We start from the raw sequence: 21,985 nt of genomic DNA on the forward strand, positions 1-21,985 counted from the left end.
ACTTGAACCAGAGTCAATGAACTGACACTGCCCTCAGAGAGAGGCAGTGTCTTATACCTGGCTAATTGGTGATCAGCCACAGGTGTGCTGAGAATGTTGGAGCAGCCACAGAATAACGTCCAGCCCCTAGTGCTGGATACACGGCAAGATTATACTTCAGGCAATTGCTAGAGCTGTATAGTGGCTCAGAGGAATAAAAAAGCAGGTCCAGGACTGCAAAGTACCCAGGTTCAAGTCCCTCATCGGGCACTTCTGGGCGATCTCGTCTGGCCGTCTGGATGTCGTGGTGTGAACCGTGACAGTACCCCCCCCTTCAAGAACACCCTCCGGGCGTGATTTGGTTGCTCATCATTACCTTCCTCCTCTGAGAGATTGAATACATCATCTGGCAGGAGGTATGTTCTTCCATAGGCATCCATGCCATACGTACAGCCTTCTTCCAGATTCGAGGGAAACACAGCACCTACCATAGCCTTTGCTAGTAGTTCTCACAGGGGAGGAATTTGCAACTTTCAATGCTTTTTCGAATACTTCTAGATCCTGTTTGCATACAACTGTGCCATTTGAGGCATACGTGCAGTCGGGTGGCAGAACTTTTTTGGCAAGGCAGGAAGTGGTGATGGTGCTTGCTTGCTTTAACAGAAGTGTTATCAGGAAGAGGTACAGATGTTTCTGGAGCAGGAGGTGGAGATTCCTCAGGGGTACTGGCTGCAGGTTCCTGAGGGACACTGGTAACATTGACTAGTTTGGGTACCCTTTTTTTATAAAACGGAAAAAAACCTGCACTCACGCTTAATTAATTCCAACGCTGGGTACATAAGCCAGAGCTCCAATAGACACAAATAGCAAAAGGAATAGCTGCTCACCGGACTTGTGTTTTTACTGTTGTTGCAAATGGAGATATTTTCTGTATGCTGGAGATAATTGACTTACCACACCCAAGCCATGCTTGCAGTTGGTCAAAAAGGGAGTTTTATGTGAATGTGATGTATACTTTTAAAGTTATGAATATTGTGTAAAACTGTGTATTTTCCTGCCTGTGATAATTACGTTAGCCCATTGTGTTCAGTAATTACATCACAGGCAGAGGGGAGGATTCTGTGTGTAATTGCTGGGAGTGTCTGAGTGTATTGTATATATTGATTGGTTGTTCTGCAAAACCCTGTGGGCAGTACTATGTGTGTAAAATGTACATAAAAGCAGAGTGTTGGATTAAAGCTTGAGTTCTACTTCACCCTCAATTTGGAGTGCTGTCTCTTATTGGGGGAATCTGCTACAAGGGATTGCTATGCTAGTCATACTATCTTGCTATATCACTACTAAGCTCTTGTAAGAGCTTGTTCCTGTCTTGCTCTCAGAAGGAGTCTACGGTGGTTATGGTGTCGGCTGGAGTGCTTGGAGCCCTCAGGAAGCGCTAGGCGCATCCATCAACGGAGGTACCCAGTCGGGGGACCAGGTGATCCGTTACAGTACACTTCATACGAGAGAGGTAAATTATGGTTGAACAGACATATAGCTCAAATTCTAGGATTTGTTTACATTTTGTTTTGATCAGAACATGTACAACTGCCTCCATCCTTAAGGGGATAAAACACAATCTACATTTAGTAAATTAGATATGTCATTAAATGAAAAGTTAGGCAGCAATTTTCTCAGTTTCCACTAGGAAGCAGTAGATGACAGAGTGCAGATACTAGCACTCACAACACGTATGGATGAAGAGGGGGGTTTGGCAAATTATTCATTCTCTTGGAGACACTGTAAAGCATTCAGAAAGGAATCAGAGCTACATTGTGTTATTCTGCAGCTGGCAATCTCTCTTTTTCCCTGATATCATCTCCTTTCTTTTACACTCCATATTACCCGCACTTCTGTCTTCAGCAAAACGCAAGCTATTTTGGAAAGATGAGGGTTTCAAGAGTAATACTGGGATCCTTACTAGGGCTTGTTGGTTGTCTTGTAACAAACAAAATGCATGCTACCAATTCTGGTACAGACCTTCATCGAATTGGGCAACTGAAAAGTGAGGCAGAACTGGTAAAAGTTGACGAGTTGATGGATGAATTAGTGAAGCATCGAACAAAAAGAGGGTCACTGGACGAAAGCACCAAAAAGGATATAGTGTATCCCCGACTAATCCATCCACCTCCAAGCAGGACATCTGAACAAAACCAAGTTCAGAATGGTTCCTCTCTGTCATCCACCTGGCGTCCCCAACTCCAGAATCCTCTCTATCCACTAGGCGAAAGTTCACTCACTGCCTACGGAATATTGTTGCTGTCTTTGGTGGTATTTGCAGTAGGCATCATTGGCAACCTGTCAGTTATGTGTATTGTGTGGCACAGTTTGTATCTAAAAAGTGCCTGGGACTCCATCCTGGCTGGATTGGCACTTTGGGACTTCCTTCTACTCTTCTTTTGTTTGCCAGTAGTAGTTTTCCAGGAGATCACTCGTCAAAGGCTGTTTGGGGTAATGTCCTGCCGAATTGTACATTTTATGGAGGTAATTGATTACTATTGGTATTTTTTATCTATGTGAGACAGACAGACAAACAGCCTGCTTTTTTATTTTTCTTTTAGTAATTATTTGTATCTTTTACAGACTTGTATTTTTAGCTGTCATCTTACATGTTCCGTTAATTGGCAAAAGCTATTTTGTTTGGAAGCTACTTTGTCTTGCTGAAAAATTTAGCTAGATTATTCTTTCTAATAAGACTAGAAAAATGTACTGTGTATATATATATATATACATATATATATATATATATATATATATATGTATATATATATATATATATATATATATGTATATATATATATATATATATAAAACGGAAAAAAACCTGCACTCACGCTTAATTAATTCCAATGCCGGGTACATACTCCAGAGCTCCAATAGGCACAAATACCAAAAGGAATGGCTGCTCACCGGACTTAAAAACAAAATTTTTTATTGAATAATGTTAAAAATCGACCAACGTTTCAGTCCCCATTTGGGACTTTCTTCAGGGTCTAAATAACAGGACAATATCTATTATGCATTCAGGCAAACATTATATAGTGATATAATTAGAAAAGAAACTCACCCAGATGTCTCTCACCCGCCATCTATCGGGACCATTGCGGCTTCCGGATGTGCGCGCGCACACACTTGCGTGCCCCGCCCACCGTGCCGACGGCGGTACGTCTTGGCGTGGTGAATACGTGTTGATCCCAATCACCATAGTGACAATGTAAACAAGGTCCCCTGCCGATATGCATCAGACTTAAGGGGACAAGAGGGATACTTAGTGATACTTAGAGGGATACTTTCTTCACACAGCACTTTATTATTACATTGCATGTTAGCACTTTATAGTCACAGTATCCACATTTATAAGGATGTTTTCACACCCCCAGTGAATGAATCCCTTCTATACCAATTTGAAATATTTTTCTATCTCTATATCATTTGCACTTATTTTTAATACATGACATTTCACCTGTCCTATTAATGTACTTGGTTTAGTATAATACTATTATCACTAAGTATCCCTCTTGTCTTATGGTGATTGGGATCAACACGTATTCACCATGCCAAGCAGTGGTGTATCCTGGTTTTGTGCTGCCCTAGGCAGGACAAAATGCAGGCGCCCCCTCCCCCCCGCGCCACCCCCACCTAACCCCCGCGCCACCCCACCCAACCCTTCCCCCCGCTCCGCATTCTAAATACACACACATTCACTGACAGATACGCATACACTAGCTAACAGAAACACACACACACTAACAGACACACTCAGTAACAGACAAACACACACACTAACAGACACACTAACAGACACACACTCACTCACTAGCAGACACAAACTAGCAGACACACACACTCACTAACATACACACACACTCACAGGCAAACACACACACTAACAGACACACACACTCACTAGCACACACACTAACAGAAACACACTAACAGACACACACTAACAGACACACACACACATACACACACATTAACAGACTCACAGACTAACAGACACTCTCAGTAACAGACACTCTCAGTAACAGACACTCTCAGTAACAGACACAGACACACACACTAACAGACAGGCTAACAGACACACACACTATCAGACAGACACACACACACAGACACACACACTAACAGACACACACACACTAACAGACACTCTCACTAATAGACACAGACACACACACTAACAGACACACACACTAACAGACACTCTCACTAACAGACACAGACACACACACTAACAGACACTCTCACTAACAGACACACACACACACACACACTAACAGACAGACTAACAGACACACACACTAATAGACACATACACTAACAGAGACACACACACACTCACCCACATTAACAATTTATTTTACATTTATTTAAACACCCCCCCCAGCCTCCTTACCTTTGGGAATGCTGGGGGGGGTGTCTCTGCAGAGGTGTGTTTCCCTGGTGGTCCAGTGGCTGCTGGGCGGTCGGGCGGCGCGGCCGGCGAGGGAGCACTTTCAGAGGTGTGTTTCCCTGGTGGTCCAATGGCTGCTGGGCGGTCGGCGGCGCGGCCGGCGAGGGAGCACTTCCTCTGAGCTCTCTGCTCAGCTCCCTCGCGTGCCGCCCGCAGAGTGAGGCTGGAAGGCGGAGCCGGAATATGACTTCATATTCCGGCTCCCAGCCTCACTCTGCGGCGCGCGAGGGAGCTGAGCAGAGAGCTCAGAGGAAGTGATCCCTCGCCGGCCACGCCGCCCGACCGCCCAGCAGCCACTGGACCACCAGGGAAACACACCTCTGAAAGTGCTCCCTCGCCGGCCGCGCCGCCCGACCGCCCAGCATGTCTGTTAGCCGCGAGGCCAATACGCCCCTGACGCCAAGACGTACCACCGTCGGCACGGTGGGCGGGGCACGCAAGTGCGTGCGCGCGCACATCCGGAAGCCGCAATGGTCCCGATAGATGGCGGGTGAGAGACACCTGGGTGAGTTTCTTTTCTAATTATATCACTATATAATGTTTGCCTGTATGCATAATAGATGTTGTCCTGTTATTTAGACCCTGAAGAAAGTCCCGAATGGGGACTGAAACGTTGGTCGATTTTTAACATTATTCAATAAAAAATTTTGTTTTTAAGTCCGGTGAGCAGCCATTCCTTTTGGTATTTGTGCCTATTGGAGCTCTGGCATATGTACCCGGCATTGGAATTAATTAAGCGTGAGTGCAGGTTTTTTTCCGTTTTATCTATATCAAAAAGGAATGTATGTATGTGTGTATGTATATATATATATATATATATATATATAGCTAAAAACATCTCCTGTAATTATTAAAATAAAAAAGACATATGTGTAGTGAGTTCAAAAGGCAGTCATAATCCAGACATGATCTAGACATGATTGAAAAGTTGAGGCAGGAGACATGACGCAGCTGTAATAAGGGGGAAGTGGCTCCATAAACACAGATGTATAGGGAATAACACTGCTAGCTGAAATTCTAGCTCAGAACGGACAATAGGGGTGCAGTAAAAGATTCAACATCAAAAAGCTACGTTGGCAGAAACATGATTGTGTACTGACCATAAAAACATTTTACGCAAATGTTTTTGCATTACCCTTGTTACAGTGCTACAGAACAAATTGGTACTCCCTTAAATCCAGATAAATGATAATAAATGTTTTCATATGAAAACATGGAAACTATCAATGTATTTCTATTTGCTGAAAATGGAAAGTGAATGGAAATGTCTCACCTAATTTTGAAGTAAAAAAAGGATTTCAGTTTGAAAAATGGAAAGTTTAAAATGCCACCAAAGATGTTCTCACAAACATATTTTTTTTGTGCAGGTTTCCTCCCTTGGTGTTTCAACTTTCTCTCTGTGTGCATTGGGCATTGATCGCTTCCAATCAATAACCTCTCCTCTGACTTCACCAAGGCCAGTCGAAAGATGTCAATCCATCCTGGGCAAGTTATCTGTTATTTGGTTAGGGTCTTTAACACTTGCACTTCCTGAGATCCTGCTCTGGCAGCTTATGCAAGAGCGCTCCCCTGTCTCAGGTTTGGTGAGTGAATCCTGTGTCATGCAACCAGCTCCCAATCTGCCACCAGTTTTACATTCCCTGGTACTCACCTATCAACATGCTCGTATGTGGTGGTTCTTGGGATGCTACTTCTGCCTTCCTCTTCTCTTCACTGTGATTTCCCTGCTAGTGACCCTTCGGATTATAGGTACCACAAAAGACAACAAATATGGACAGTGCCAGCGACAGCTCAGTTGGATGGTGGTCATTCTCGCTATTGTGTATGGAGTATGCACTCTGCCAGAAAATATCACCAATGTCCTGGTCGCCTACACAAGCCTGGAAATACCAAGGGATCTTCTGACACTGATAACTCAGTTCTTTTTGTTTCTGAAGTGTGCAGTGACTCCAGTTTTGCTCCTTTGTCTCTCCAAACCCTTAGGACAGGCATTCCTGGACTGCTGCTGCTGTTGCTGTGAAGAAAGAATTAATCCAGATACTGTGCAACTTCCTGGAAAAGAGGTGAAAAAGACTGAAGAGGAGCCAAAACCTCCTTTGATCTGCATTAAGGAGTCAGACCTACCACTGGGAACACCTTGCTAAGGCAAAATGGAGAGTTTGTATATGTGTATGTGTGTTTGTGTGTGTATGTATACACTGAACAACATTTCAAATGGAACACTTTTGGTTTTGCCCCCTCATGAGCTGAACTCAAAGATCTAAGACTTTTTCTATCTACACAAAAGGCCTATTGGATAGGCTCTCAAATATTGTTCACAAATCTGTCTAAATCTGTGTTAGTGAGCCCTTCTCCTTTGCCGAGATAATCCATCCACCTCATAGGTGTGGCAAATCAAGATGCTGATTAGACCTTAGTGTGCCTTAGGCTGGCCACAATAAAAGGAAACTTTAAAATGTGCTCACTAACACAGATTTAGACAGATTTGAGAACAATATTTGAGAGAAATGGGCCTTTTGTGTACATAGAAAAAGTCTTAGATCTTTGAGTTCAGCTCATAAAAAATGGGGGCAAAAACACATGTGTTGCATTTATAATTTTATTCAGTATATATATATATATGTATGTGTATGTGTGTGTGTGTGTGTGTATATATATGTGTGTGTATATGTGTAGCCAAGCTCTTAATTGAGAATTAACTTTCATTTTATCTCTGCCCAACTCTCTGTGCTTGGTAGCCCAGTATTGGCAAACAAAGTAGAGCATTATGACATTTTATGTGCCTACCTACCCTCCCCTAAAACAGCCATAAGTCACTGGAGCCTCATTGTTGAGATGGTTGGGTGGAGGTAAAAGAGTAGGTGCTTCTTCATAATGAGACTAGTTGTGCTTGGCTTCACTACACAGTAAGGTAGGTCAGATGGATATTCCTTGGTGCATTTATAAAAAGTGAAATTAATACTGATTTAAATATTGTGGCTGAGGGAGCAGAGAGATTTGAGATGGGAAAAAGATACAGAGAAGAAAATTTAGGATGGAACAGGGAGCACAGGGGAGTATACATTTAATTAGTAATTGAAAACTAACAAAAATACATTCAGAATAACACATTTGCAACACTTGTATGCGCCTTTGCATACACACAGACACAACTGCAGTCATACACACAAACATGCACGCACACACTTAAAACTGATATACACACTTACCAATAAAAGAATGCCTTCAAACCCTACACTTTAACTCACTGTTCACACATTGATTTGGCTCCTTGACAATCCGCATTACTCTGGCTGGTGGTGCATCTTGTTACTGTGACTGTGAGACCATCACAATGTAACAGTGCTCAGATTTATTTGACATTTTGATATAGTCATTGAGTTGCAATATATTTAGGTAAAATACTTAGAGGATAAATCATGTTAGACTTAAGAACAATTCATTCACTATTGAGCAAACAAGGAGAACAAGATTACATAGAACAAATTATAGAGTAAACATACAAAGGAAACCAAACTACAAGGCTGCATAAATGTATTGGTGACATATAGTTAAGGGGACTTTAAGAACCATAGTAGCCAAGGTAAAGTGAAAAGGTGCACTATGCAATCACTGCAGAAGCATCACTGCAACGATAAGCAACTTTCTGCAAATGTATGTCTCTTGCTAGCTCCATTATACCTTTCTAAAACGTAACCTCTGTTGTGACCACCGCAAGCTCCATTATTGGAAAACCATGAATGGAGATATTCAGGATGGTAATAGAAACCATGCAGCAGCTTCTGTTATTGGGCACAATAGTTTAATTTACAATTTTGTTTAATTAATTGCTGTTCAAAAGCATAGGGAATATATACGTGCAAAGGTAAATACATTGAAACGAATAAATAAGGCCAAAATAAGTTTTTGTTTTTTTTCCTGTGTGGTGAGAGCTCAGTACAAAGACTGCAAACCCTTGCTTTGAGTTGGCATCAGACACAGTTACATTAAAGTTAAGGCTTTTTTATTTTATTTTTTAATGTAAGATAGATGGATGAGCTGATGGATGTTTTAAATAGATGATGGGTAGGTTTTATAAATACTGGTGGGTTGGTTGTTTTAGACAGACAGGTAGATGAATAGATAGGTCTGTGTCTCAGAGGACGCAGATCATATTTTTTCAAAGGAGGCCAGACTTATGTTCCCTGCTACATACACAATGTAATATATATGTGACTGAATCCTGCCCACAATTTCACTGCAGAAATCCAAGCTATTGCATCATTAGAGAGAATAAGATATGTTGCAAGTTAATGGCAACAAAAGGGTTATTATGCCATGCAGTGTTAGTTGTTGGATTGAGTGATTTTATCTGTATGATAAACTATAACTATAAACTAAGCCTTCCAAGATATTTCCTTTTAGTAATGAGAAGGGTGAGAAGCAACTTAAATGTTTGAGGGAAGGCCCCATTAGAATGATCACACCAATAACTTAAGTGCGAAACTGCAAGGGAAGTAGTTAATGAGTGCTCCCTTGGGTGGCCGCCATTTCGTATAGACGAACGCCAACCAGGGGGAGCATTCGTATCCTGAAAGGAGAAATTTCTCTTGCATGGTTTTCAAACATGAACCTCACGAACAGAGACCCGCCAGGGAAATGTACTCTTGTGGGGGTTCCTGAGGTTGGTGGGGATGCTTTTGGGGCACTGACTATTTTGGCGGGCTTCCTGTACTTGGGATACAGGCACAGAGGATCCTGGGATGAGGACCCCTGTCATTTTGTGTGCAAGACCCCTTGCAGGGGGATATGCATAAAAACCGTGTGTAGCACAATAAAACCATGTTGTACTCCTAAAGCTGTATGTTATCCAGTTGCTATGGGAATTGGGGTCTTGATACTTTAAGTGGTTCCAGAGTGGCTGAGGGAAGAAATTAGCAGAGGTAACCAGTCGACTTACCCGTGGTCCGCTTCAATGATTCCATCAATTCCTTTTCAGCTGACCAATATACTAATGTATAATGCACTAATGTTTACAGTAGACCCCTGTCTATAAAAACTGAAAGTTTAGAGTACTACTAGTCCTCATGCCCTTGAGTTGATTTTGAGCACTTAACCAACAGTCCATGTGTCCAAATACAATAGCCATTCTAGGCAACACAAAAGTTTCTTTGTTAAAGTCTTTATAGTAGGTATTAGGGATCGACCGATATTGATTTTTTAGAGCCGATACCGATACCGATATTCTGTGAACTTTTAGGCCGATAGCCGATAATATTCTGTACATTTACCATTTTGGAAAATAAAAACTATTTCTAAAGGTAAATGCACAAAATATACATGCCACGTGTAGTGGATGCAGTGTGCTTAGACAGGGGAGCTGTGTATGTTTGTGTAGTGTGTGTGTGTGTGTGTAGTGGATGCAGTGTGTGTTTGTGTAGTGGATACAGTGTGTATTTGTCTAGTGTGTGTAGTGGATGCAGTGTGTATTGTGTATTTGTCTAGTGTGTATATAATGAAAGCAGAGTGTTTGTGTAGTGTGTAGGTAGTGTGCGTAAAGTGAATGCAGTGTGTGTGTAAAGTGAATGCTGTATATACTAAATGCAAAGTGTGCGTGTTTGTGTAGTGTGTGTGTATATAAGGAATGCAGAGTGTGTGTATTTGTGTAGTGTGTGTATAGTGAATGTAGTGTGTTTATATAATGCAGAGTGTGTGTGTTTGTATAGTGTATGTATATAATGCAGAGTGTGTGTGTAGTGTGCATTATATATAAACACACTACACAAAGACACTGAATTATATAAACACACTACACAAAGACACTGAATTATATAAACACACTACACAAAGACACTGAATTATATAAACACACTACTGTTTGTGTAGTGCATGTGTATAATAAGAGTGTATGTGTGAGGGGGCATTTTTTATTAAATTATTTTTATATATTTTTTTATATATATATATTTAATTATTATTAGTTTTTTTTTTGTCCCCCTCCCTGCTTGTTGCCTTGCCAGGGAGGGGGGATATGTTAATCCCTGGTGGTCCAGTGGCATTGGCTTAGCTGTGGGAGGAGGGGCAGCAAGCGTTTACTCACCTCCCAGCAGCTCCTCCAGCTCCCATGTGTAAATCTCGCGAGACCCGCGGCCGTGAGAGCTGGCCGCGGGTCTCGCGAGATTTACACTGGGGAGCTGGAGGAGCTGCTGGGAGGTGAGTAAACGCTTGCTGCCCGCCCCCACCAGGACCGCCGGGCTTGTAATGAGCCTGGCGGTCCTGGGAGGTATTATCGGCAATATCGGTATCCCTATTGGCCGATACCGATATTGCCGAAAATACCGAATATCGGCCGATTATATCGGTAAAACCGATAATCGGTCGATCCCTAGTAGGTATATGCATCAGAATTAAAAACACAGAATTATGTCTCTCTATTTTAGAAAATGGATCAGTCTATTTTGCGTTGGAACAGTTTCCACAGCATGTAACAAGACCAAGACTCCCTCCATCCACTTTTCACTGTAGCTGTATTTCTTAAATGGACACTACAGTCACAAGAACAACTACAGCTTGATGTTGTTAGTTTGGTTTATACAGCCTGTGCCTGTAGGCTTTTTGAAGACACTGCCTAGAAACACTACTGTTGGCAGTCACTCAGATGACCGTTAAACGTGCGTACAGGGTTCGTGCTGCACAACATTCAGCACTGACGTTCAGCTTCTCCACGCTCTGCATGCTCCCCATAGAGATGCATCGGAGATGCATAGAGATGCTGATTGGATCAGCATTGGAAAGCTTTGGATTGGCTGAGATCATCAAATTTGAAACTTGAAATAAGGTGAGTATAATCACTTTTTAATGGAGGGCAAGGGGTACCAGTACCTAAACAGCGGTTTTAAAACTAAAGTGTCAGGAATACATGTTTGTATTCCTGACACTAGTGTTTCTCTAAAAAAAAAAACAATGGAACAAAATTTAGAAATAAGTAATGTTGCAGATGTTACTAACAAAGTTGCTGTATGAACTTGCAATGTTGTGTATTGCAACTTCTCATAATAATAAAGCTATTCCTAAAGAATTCACTGTTCATAAACTGTTCGAGAAAAAAAAAAAGCATCAATGAATATGTTTTAACCCCTTAAGGACCGAGGACGGTTCAGGACCGTCATCGGCATTTTTGCATTGCCGACCGAGGACGGTCCTGAACCGTCCTAACGGTCCAATGTACTTACCCGATCGCCGTCGTTCCCCCGGCGGCGATCGGCGGTGCTCCCGTTGTGGGGAGACTGCCTGCAGCCCAGACAGTCTCCCCATGGCGGATTAGGACCCCTGTGGCCATGTGATCGCCCAACAGGGCGACCACATGGTCACAATAGGTGTCCTAGTCTCTGCCTGCAGGGGGACTGTCTGTGCTGACAGGCAGTCTCCCTGCTAGTGTAAAATCATAAAAAAAATAAAGTTTAAAGTTAATAAATAAAAATTATAATTATATATGTGTGTATATATATATGATATATAGACGTATATTATATATATATAATATACGTCTAAATATCATATATATAATGTCATACTAAGTGTATTTTTATATTAATATGTACATATATTAATATAAAAATACACTTATAATTAAATTACACACGTGTATATATATAATATATATAATAACTATATATATTGTGTATATATTATTATAAACTACAAATAATAAGTAATTTAAATTAAACTAAAAAAATTAAAAATAATAATAAAAATTAAAAAAAAAATTATATATCTATACGAAATTTTATTCTAACTGTATTTTGATATTAATATATATATATTTATATCAAAATACACTTAGAATGAAATTGTATATATATCTATGTATATATAAATAAATAAAAAGAATACGAACTATTCATATGTCCATATACAAAATTACATAAATAATTATATAAATATACACGTAGACTTCAAATATATAAATATGCATATATATTTAAATTCTACGTGCGTATTTATGTAATATTTTTACATAATTAAGTTATTTTATTGATTGCAATTTAAGGTACCTGCCTGCCAACCCCTTGCGAAAGTTCAGAGAATTTAATTTGCTATCACTGTATTTTACCCTGTAACGTTCTACGACACCCTAAAACCTGTACATGGGGGGTACTGTTTTACTCGGGAGACTTCGCTGAACACAAATATTAGTGATTCAAAACAGTAAAACATATCACAGCGATGATATTGTCAGTGAAAGTGACTTTTTTTGCATTTTTCACACACAAACAGCACTTTTACTGATGATATAATTGTTGTGATACATTTTCCAGTTTTGAAACACTAATATTTGTGTTCAGCAAAGTCTCCTGAGTATAACAGTACCCCCCATGTACAGGTTTTATAGCGTTTTTGAAAGTTACAGGGTCAAATATATGGGTCATATTTTTACGTTGAAAATGGCCAGGTTGGTTACGTTGCCTTTGAGAGCGTATGGTAGCCCAGGAATGAGAATTACCCCCATGATGGCATACCATTTGCAAAAGTAGACAACCCAAGGTATTGCAAATGGGGTATGTCCAGTCTTTTTTAGTAACCACTTAGTCACAAACACTGGCCAAAATTAGCGTTCAATTTAGTTTTTTACTTTTTTCACACACAAACAAATATGAACGCTAACTTTGGCCAGTGTTTGCGACTAAGTGGCTACTAAAAAAGTCTGGACATACCCCATATTGAATACCCTGGGTTGTCTACTTTAAAAAAAATATGTACATGTGGGGTGTTATTTAGCGATTTATGACAGATAATAGTGTTACAATGTCACTATTGATACATTTTAAAAATATAGGTTTTGAAACCTCAATATCCTACTTGTACCTATAGCCCTATAACATGCAAAAAAATAGCAAAAAGCATGTAAACACTGGGTATTTTTAAACTCAGGACAACATTTTGAATCTATTTAGCAGTTTTTTTCATTCGCTTTTGTAGATGAGTAAAAGATTTTTTACATAAAAGTCAAAAAAACGTGTATTTTTTTCAATTTTTCATCATATTTTTTCATTTTTTAAAAATTAAATTACATGAGATTATATAAATAATGGTATGTAAAGAAAGCCCCTTTTGTCCTGAAAAAAACAATATATAATTTGTATGGGAACAGTAAATGAGAGAGCGGAAAATTACAGCTAAACACAACCACCACAAAAGTGTCAAAAAGATGCCTGGTCGCAAATGTACAACATCGCAAAAAAAGTCCGGTCCTTAAGGGGTTAAATGGGTAACAAAATAATAAAAAATATTTGATGGTTTGACTCTTTATAGAATTCTGCACTAAAGTGTATACGGTGATTAAAGAAATAGATTAAAGTCCAAGGGTAATAATGAGTTAAAAATTCTCACTTCTACACAATTTGCTTGTTTTTCCCCCCCAAGAAAGAGAGGACTCTTTGTTCTCTCTTGACTGTGTTAGTGTATAAGAGCTAAGGATTTGGGACCGGACAACAGAGATGTAATGTGAGGGTGATAGACGCAAGGTTTTACATTGTCATAGAAACCAGATTCTGTAATGAGAATGATGAGGCAGCCCATTACATTGAAAAAGTCGCAAGTATTCTTTTGTCTAGTTTGTATACTGTTTATATTCATTCCATGTTTAAATACTTTTTATGTCACTGTTTCCTTGTTATAGAGTATAAACTGTTCACATGTTATAGTCCTTAACAGGCACAATTCATTGCAATTTAAAAGGTTTTTTTTTTTTCTCACTGATAGTTAATTTTGTGTAACCATATCATTCTACCAAATTAGAATATCCCATCTGACCCTCATTCCTACTCCCCCACACCCTCCCTTATACACCAAATAGAACATGAAAAGGGATTCAAACTAATGAGACAAAAGAAGGCTCAACAGACAGTAACAGAATCCTTGCCACAGTACAATGATGTCTTTGTCATTTCCTCTAACCAATTCACTGTCTTAAAATGTTAACATGTGAAACTGAAAAGAATATAAAACCAAGCCTGGAAGCAGTTTGTTAACTTTGTACAAGGTTTTAAAAAAAGTGTTTATTAAAAGCAAATATATTGTTTTGTTGCTTTTCTAATCACAAAGAAAATATATTTTTTTTCGTACACCTTTAAAAATGTCTTCCATTAATATTATTTTTTTTTTTAAATCTTTATTTTTGTCTTAACATGTAAAGCGGCACATCCATTGCATTCGGCTCGTACATAGGCCGAGGAACGGTAAATATATATTGTGACAAACTGCCATTTGCCACTGGGCATTGGAGAGGACTGATTGCTAGCCTCCTGCCCTGAGACTATGGCCCTGAGACTGCATTTGGGCATAATGCATTTTTATAATGCTGTTCCTGGCCCTTTAAATACTTTGGAGCCGTGTTACAACTTTTAAACTGGCACTTCGGATGCAGTCGAAGTGCCGAAGTCGTCGAAGTGGCGGCCAATAGACAAATAAACACATGGCGGCGGCCATTTTAACTTATTCGAACGCGGTCAGCGGTGTGTGCAGCCAAATCTATGGAACTGTTTTCGTCTACCCAATTGCACGAACACCGCTGGCCCGTACTTTCTACAACACCGCAGCTGGAGACTACCGTATTTTTCGCTCCATAAGACGCACCTCACCATAAGACGCACCTAGTTTTTAGAGGAAGAAACCCAGAAAAAAAATATTCTGGACAAACTGTCCCAAAGTGTTTCTTACTATGGGACAGTTTGTACAGAATATTTTTTTCTCCCCATAGTCTTCACCCACCCCCTCCCCATAGTCTTCACCCACCCCCTCCCCATAGTCTTCATCCCCCCATCCCCATAGTCTTCATCTCCCCCCCTCCCCATAGACTTCATCTCCCCCCCTCCCCATAGACTTCATCTCCCCCCCTCCCCATAGACTTCATCTCCCCCCCTCCCCATAGACTTCATCTCCCCCCTCCCCATAGACTTCATCTCCCCCCCTCCCCATAGACTTCATCTCCCCCCCTCCCCATAGACTTCATCTCCCCCCCTCCCCATAGACTTCATCTCCCCCCCTCCCCATAGACTTCATCTCCCCCCCTCCCCATAGACTTCATCTCCCCCCTCCCCATAGACTTCATCTCCCCCTCCCCATAGACTTCATCTCCCCCCCTCCCCATAGACTTCATCTCCCCCCTCCCCATAGACTTCATCTCCCCCCTCCCCATAGACTTCATTCCCCCCCATAGACTTCATTCCCCCCTCCCCATAGACTTCATTCCCCCCTCCCCTTAGACTTCATTCCCCCCCTCCCCATAGACTTCATTCCCCCCCCTCCCCATAGACTTCATTCCTCCCATAGACTGCATTCCCCCCCCTCCCCATAGACTTCATCTCCCCCCCTCCCCATAGACTTCATCTCCCCCCTCCCCATAGACTTCATTCCCCCCCATAGACTTCATTCCCCCCTCCCCATAGACTTCATTCCCCCCCCTCCCCATAGACTTCATCCCCCCCCTCCCCATAGACTTCATTCCCCCCCATAGACTGCATTCCCCCCCTCCCCATAGACTTCATTCCCCCCCTCCCCATAGACTTCATTCCCCCCCTCCCCATAGACTTCATCCCCCCCCTCCCCATAGACTTCATTCCCCTCCCCTCCCCATAGACTTCATTCCCCTCCCCTCCCCATAGACTTCATTCCCCTCCCCTCCCCATAGACTTCATTCCCCTCCCCTCCCCATAGACTTCATCCCCCTCCCCATATTCTTCTCTCCCATACTGTCCCCCTCCCCTTGTCCCATAATTACTTACCTGTCTTGTAGCATTGGCCGGCAGCACAGGGCGCACCGCGGTACTGGAACTTGAATTTCATGTTCCGGTTTCCAGCGGGACTGAAAGGAAGTGCGCACTCAGCTTGTGCAAGACAGGTAAGTAAAGCTTCATATTCCCTCCATAAGACGCACAGACATTTCCCCTCACTTTAGAGGGGAAAAAAAGTGCGTCTTATGGAGCGAAAAATACGGTAAGTCCCGTTCGAAGATTCGAATGATTTTGGCGTTTGTTTGTATTTGGAATGTGCTAATTAAAAAATATGTAACTGTTAATAATATTGGATGTATGGTTTTAGAGTTATGAAAGTTGGGTAAAAAGTATGTTTAAACTGTACGGATAATTGGGTTACCTCTCAGGCTAAGGGGAGGGAATCTGTGGGATATAACCATTGTGTGATTGGGTAATGTATAATTGTATGTGGGCATCTCCCTTGCAGGGGAGAATTGCATAAAAGCAGAGTGTGTGCCATTAAACCTGAGTTCTTCTTGACCCTCAACACGTAGTCTTGTCTCGTGATTGGAGGGGACTAGTGATGTCGCGAACATAACATTTTCGGTTTCGGTTTTCGGCGAATGCAAATTTCCGCAAATCTTCGCGAACGGGCGAACCTGGCGAACCGCCATAGACTTCAATAGGCAGGCGAATTTTAAAACCCACAGGGACTCTTACTGGCCACAATAGTGATGGAAAAGTTGTTTCAAGGGGACTAACACCTGGACTGTGGCATGTATCTCTATATTACACTCAGTATCTCTGTATCACACACATTATCCCTGTATTACACTCAGTATCTCTATATTACACACAGTATCCCTGTATTACACTCATTATCTCTGTATTACACACAGTATCCCTGTATTACACTCAGTGTCTCTATATTACACACAGTATCCCTGTATTACACTCAGTATCTCTGTATTACACACTGTATCCCAATATTACACTCAGTATCTCTATATTACACACAGTATCCCTGTATTACACTCAGTATCTCTATATTACACACAGTATCCCTGTATTACACTCAGTATCTCTGTACTACACACTGTATCCCTGTATTACATGCTGTATCCCTGTATTACACTCAGTATCTCTATATTACACACTGTATCCCTGTATTACACTCAGAATCTCTGTATTACACACAGTATCCCTGTATTACACTCAGTATCTCCATATTACACACAGTATCCCTGTATTACACACTGTATCCCTGTATTACACTCAGTATCTCTATATTACACACAGTATCCCTGTATTACATTCAGTATCTCTGTATTACACACTGTATCCCTGTATTACACACTGTATCCCTGTATTACACTCAGTATCTCTGTATTACACTCAGTATCTCTGTATTACACTCAGTATCCCTGTATTACACTCAGTATCTCTGTATTACACACTGTATCCCTGTATTACACTCAGTATCTCTATATTACACACAGTATCCCTGTATTACACTCAGTATCTCTATATTACACACAGTATCCCTGTATTACACTCATTATCTCTGTATTACACACAGTATCCCTGTATTACACCCAGTGTCTCTATATTACACACAGTATCCCCGTATTACACACAGTATCCCTGTATTACAATCAGTATCACTGTATTACACACAGTATCTCTATATTACACTCAGTATCCCTGTATTACACACTGTATCCCTGTATTACACTCAGTATCTCTATATTATACACAGTATCCATGTATTACACACTGTATCCCTGTATTACACACTGTATCCCTGTATTACCCTCAGTATCTCTGTATTACACTCAGTATATCTGTATTACACACTGTATCCCTGTATTACACACTGTATCCCTGTATTACACTCAGTATCTATATAATACACACAGTATCTCTATATTACACACTGTATCCCTGTATTACACTCAGTATCTCTGTATTACACACTGTATCCCTGTATTACACACTGTATCCCAATATTACACTCAGTATCTCTATATTACACACAGTATCCCTGTATTACACTCAGTATCTCTGTATTACACACTGTATCCCTGTATTGCACTCAGTATCTCTATATTACACACAGTATCCCTGTATTACACTCAGTATCTCTGTACTACACACTGTATCCCTGTATTACACACTGTATCCCTGTATTACACTCAGTATCTCTATATTACACACAGTATCCCTGTATTACACTCAGTATCTCTGTATTACACACTGTATCCCTGTATTACACTCAGTATCCCTGTATTACACTCAGTATATCTGTATTACACTCAGTATATCTGTATTACACTCAGTATCCCTGTATTACACTCAGTATCCCTGTATTACACACTGTATCCCTGTATTACACTCAGTATCTCTATATTACACACATTATCCCTGTATTACACTCAGTATCACTGTATTACACACAGTATCTCTATATTACACTCAGTATCCCTGTATTACACACTGTATCCCTGTATTACACACTGTATCCCTGTATTACCCTCAGTATCTCTATATTACACACAGTATCCCTGTATTACCCTCAGTATCTCTATATTACACACAGTATCCGTGTATTACACACTGCATCCCTGTATTACACACTGTATCCCTGTATTACCCTCAGTATCTCTATATTACACACAGTATCCCTGTATTACACTCAGTATATCTGTATTATTATTATTATTATTATTATTATTATTGCCATTTATATAGCGCCAACAGATTCCGTAGCGCTTTACAATATTTTGAGAGGGGGGGGATGTAACAATAAATAAGACAATTACAAGAAAACTTACAGGAATAATAGGTTGAAGAGGACCCTGCTCAAATGAGCTTACAGTCTATAGGAAGTGGGGTATTAGAAACATTAGGATAGGAAATATCAAGTAGGAGTGAAGCAGAGCTGGAGGAGAGAGCAAAGCACTATCCCATAGGGACAGGTATGTAAGGGAGAGATTACTCTGGGAGGCCATACGCTTTCCTGAAGAGATGGGATTTAAGGCCCTTCTTAAATGATTGAAGACTAGGGGAGAGTCTGATGGCAGTAGGCAAGTTATTCCATAGGAGAGGAGCCGCCCGTGAGAAGTCCTGCAAGCGTGAGTTGGCCGTATGGGTGCGAGCAGCGGTCAGGAGGTGGTCGCGGGCAGAGCGGAGAGTACGAGGAGGGGCATACCTCTGGATCAGTGAAGAGATATAAGAGGGGCTGGAATTGTTCAGTGCTTTAAATGTATGGGTTAGCACTTTGAATTGACTCCTATAGGATACAGGGAGCCAATGTAAGGACTGGCAGAGGGGCGAGGTGTGAGAGGACCGACTGGATAGGAAAATCAGTCTAGCTGCAGCATTCATTACAGACTGTAGCGGGGCAGTACGGCTTTTGGGGAGACCAATCAGGAGAGGGTTACAGTAATCCATGCGGGAAATTACTAGAGCATGGACAAGCTCCTTGGTAGCATCTTGCGTAAGAAAGGGGCGGATGCGGGCTATGTTTTTGAGTTGGAACCTACAGGACTTGGCAACAAACTGGATGTGAGACTCAAAGGTGAGACCAGAGTCAAGTATGACGCCAAGACAGCGCGCTTGTAGGGATGGACTTATGTGGATATCACTGACTTGAAGGGAGAGTGAGAGAGGAGGATCAGTATTAGGAGGAGGAAAGACAAGGAGTTCAGTTTTAGAGAGGTTAAGTTTGAGAAAGCGTGACGACATCCAGTCAGAGATGGAAGAGAGGCAAGCAGTGACACGTTGCAGGACGGCCGGGGAGAGGTCCGGTGAGGAGAGGTATATCTGAGTGTCATCAGCGTACAGGTGGTAGTTGAATCCAAAAGAGGCAATACGTTTTCCAAGAGAGGCAGTATAAAGAGAAAATAGAAGGGGACCAAGGACAGAGCCTTGGGGAACTCCAACCGAGACAGGGCGAGGGGAGGAGGTATCCTTGGAAAAGGAGACACTAAATGAGCGTTGGGAGAGATAGGAGGAAAACCAAGAGAGGACAGAGTCACAGAGACCGAGTGATTGAAGAGTTTGAAGGAGGAGAGAATGATCAACTGTGTCAAAGGCAGCAGAGAGGTCAAGGAGAATTAATATGGAGTAGTGACCTTTGGATTTAGCGGAGATTAGGTCATTAGTCACTTTGATAAGAGCGGTCTCAGTAGAGTGGAGAGGGCGGAAGCCAGACTGAAGAGGGTCAAGGAGAGAGTTGGAATTAAGGAAGTGAGACACACGGGTAAAGACAAGTCTTTCCAAAAGCTTTGATGAGTAAGGGAGCAGGGATATGGGACGATAGTTCGAGGGGAAGGACGGGTCAAGAGATGGTTTTTCAGGATAGGTATTACAGTGGCATGTTTAAGGTCAGCAGGAACAGTGCCAGAAGAGAGAGAGCAGTTAAAGATGTGTGTTAGGCCACCAATCAGAGTGCTCTGTGTCATTGGAATTTTCCCACGCTGTGTAATTTGACTCATAACACTCTGATTAGTTTATTAAGTAACCAATCAGAGTGTTATGAGTCAAATGTGTAAAATGACACAGAGCACTCTGATTGGTGGATTTCAAACCAACCAATCAGAGTGCTGTACAGGTAAATGTAGAGACTTACCTGTCAGTCTCTTCATTTACCTGTCAGAGCACTCTGATTGGATGGCTTAAACCCACCAATCAGAGTGCTCTGAGCCTAATTGCAGGGCGGGGCAATGCTTTATAAGCCTTGCCTCGCCCTGCAGAGCTCAGTCTGCGCGGAGCCCTCCATGGGTGAAGATGGATTGTTTTTTTTTTGCGCTCAATTTTTTTTTATTGCGTCGGTTATTATGTTTTTTTTTATTTGCCCTTTTTTGGGGCTGAAAAAAATAAGATTTTAGAAGAAAGAAAACATCCAATGGTAAGTTTATTTTCTTTTTCTTTACAGGTTCTTAGTTAAAGGTCCCCACCCTCATTATTTTTAGGGTGAGGGGGGTAGGTAGGGGGATACTTTTTTTTTTGGGGGGTGGGGGTGACTAGGGGTTTGGGGACCCTAGTCACCTGGGAGGACATTTTTTTAGGGCCCCCATCCGCTGCTCAGGGGTGCTGGCCAGGGGGGAGGACATTAGGTCCCCCCAATTTGTGTTTAGGGCCCCCACCCACCACTCAGGGGTGGGGGCCAGGGGGGAGGAGATTAGGACCTCCCCCCTTACTTTTGTTTAGGGCCCCCACCCACCGCTCAGGGGTGGGGGCCAGGGGGGAGGAGATTAGGACCTCCCCCCTTACTTTTGTTTAGGGCCCCCACCCACCGCTCAGGGGTGGGGGCCAGGGGGGAGGACATTAGGTCCTGCCCCACTTACTTTTGTTCAGGGCCCCCACCCACCACACAGGGGTGGGGGCCAGGGGGAGGACATTAGGTTCCCCCCCCAAACACAGGTTACTGGCTATGGGGGGATAATGTATAATAAACACAGGTTACTGGCTATGGGGGGATAATGTATAAAAAACACAGGTTACTGGCTATGGGGGATAATGTATAATAAACACAGGTTACTGGCTATGGAGGATAATGTATAATAAACACAAAAAAAAAAACTATACCAAAAAAAATTTATGCAGCTTCCGAATAAATCTAAAATGGATGCTGTCCAGGAGGTGGGAGGGTCTGTGAGGGAGGGTCTGCTGCTGATTGGCTGGAATGTGTCTGCTGACTGTGAGGTACAGGGTCAAAGTTTACTCAATGATAACGAATAGGGGGTGGACCGAACATCGCATATGTTCGCCATCC

The 21,985-nt window shown here is 41.8% G+C and overlaps 1 protein-coding gene across 1 annotated transcript; it reads left to right on the forward strand.

Moving 5' to 3' along the window:
• The first annotated feature begins 1,768 nt into the window (after positions 1–1,768).
• On the forward strand, positions 1,769–6,709 carry GPR37L1 (G protein-coupled receptor 37 like 1). The gene is made up of 2 exons (XM_063444423.1): positions 1,769–2,502; positions 5,842–6,709. Exons 1-2 carry the CDS (start codon positions 1,906–1,908, stop codon positions 6,616–6,618), a joined length of 1,374 nt encoding a protein of 457 aa, XP_063300493.1. The 5' UTR covers positions 1,769–1,905; the 3' UTR covers positions 6,619–6,709.
• Positions 6,710–21,985: the final 15,276 nt, after the last annotated feature.

This window comes from Pelobates fuscus, chromosome 1 (genome assembly GCF_036172605.1).
Source record: "Pelobates fuscus isolate aPelFus1 chromosome 1, aPelFus1.pri, whole genome shotgun sequence".
In the NCBI taxonomy this organism is placed as follows: Eukaryota; Metazoa; Chordata; class Amphibia; order Anura; family Pelobatidae; genus Pelobates; species Pelobates fuscus.

Coding starts and splice junctions, on each gene's coding strand:
- GPR37L1 (XM_063444423.1), top strand. CDS start 1,906: ATGAGGGTTTCAAGAGTAATACTGGGATCCTTACTAGGGCTTGTTGGT. Junction 2,503..5,841: donor GAATTGTACATTTTATGGAG/GTAATTGATTAC, acceptor TTTTTTGTGCAG/GTTTCCTCCCTTGGTGTTTC.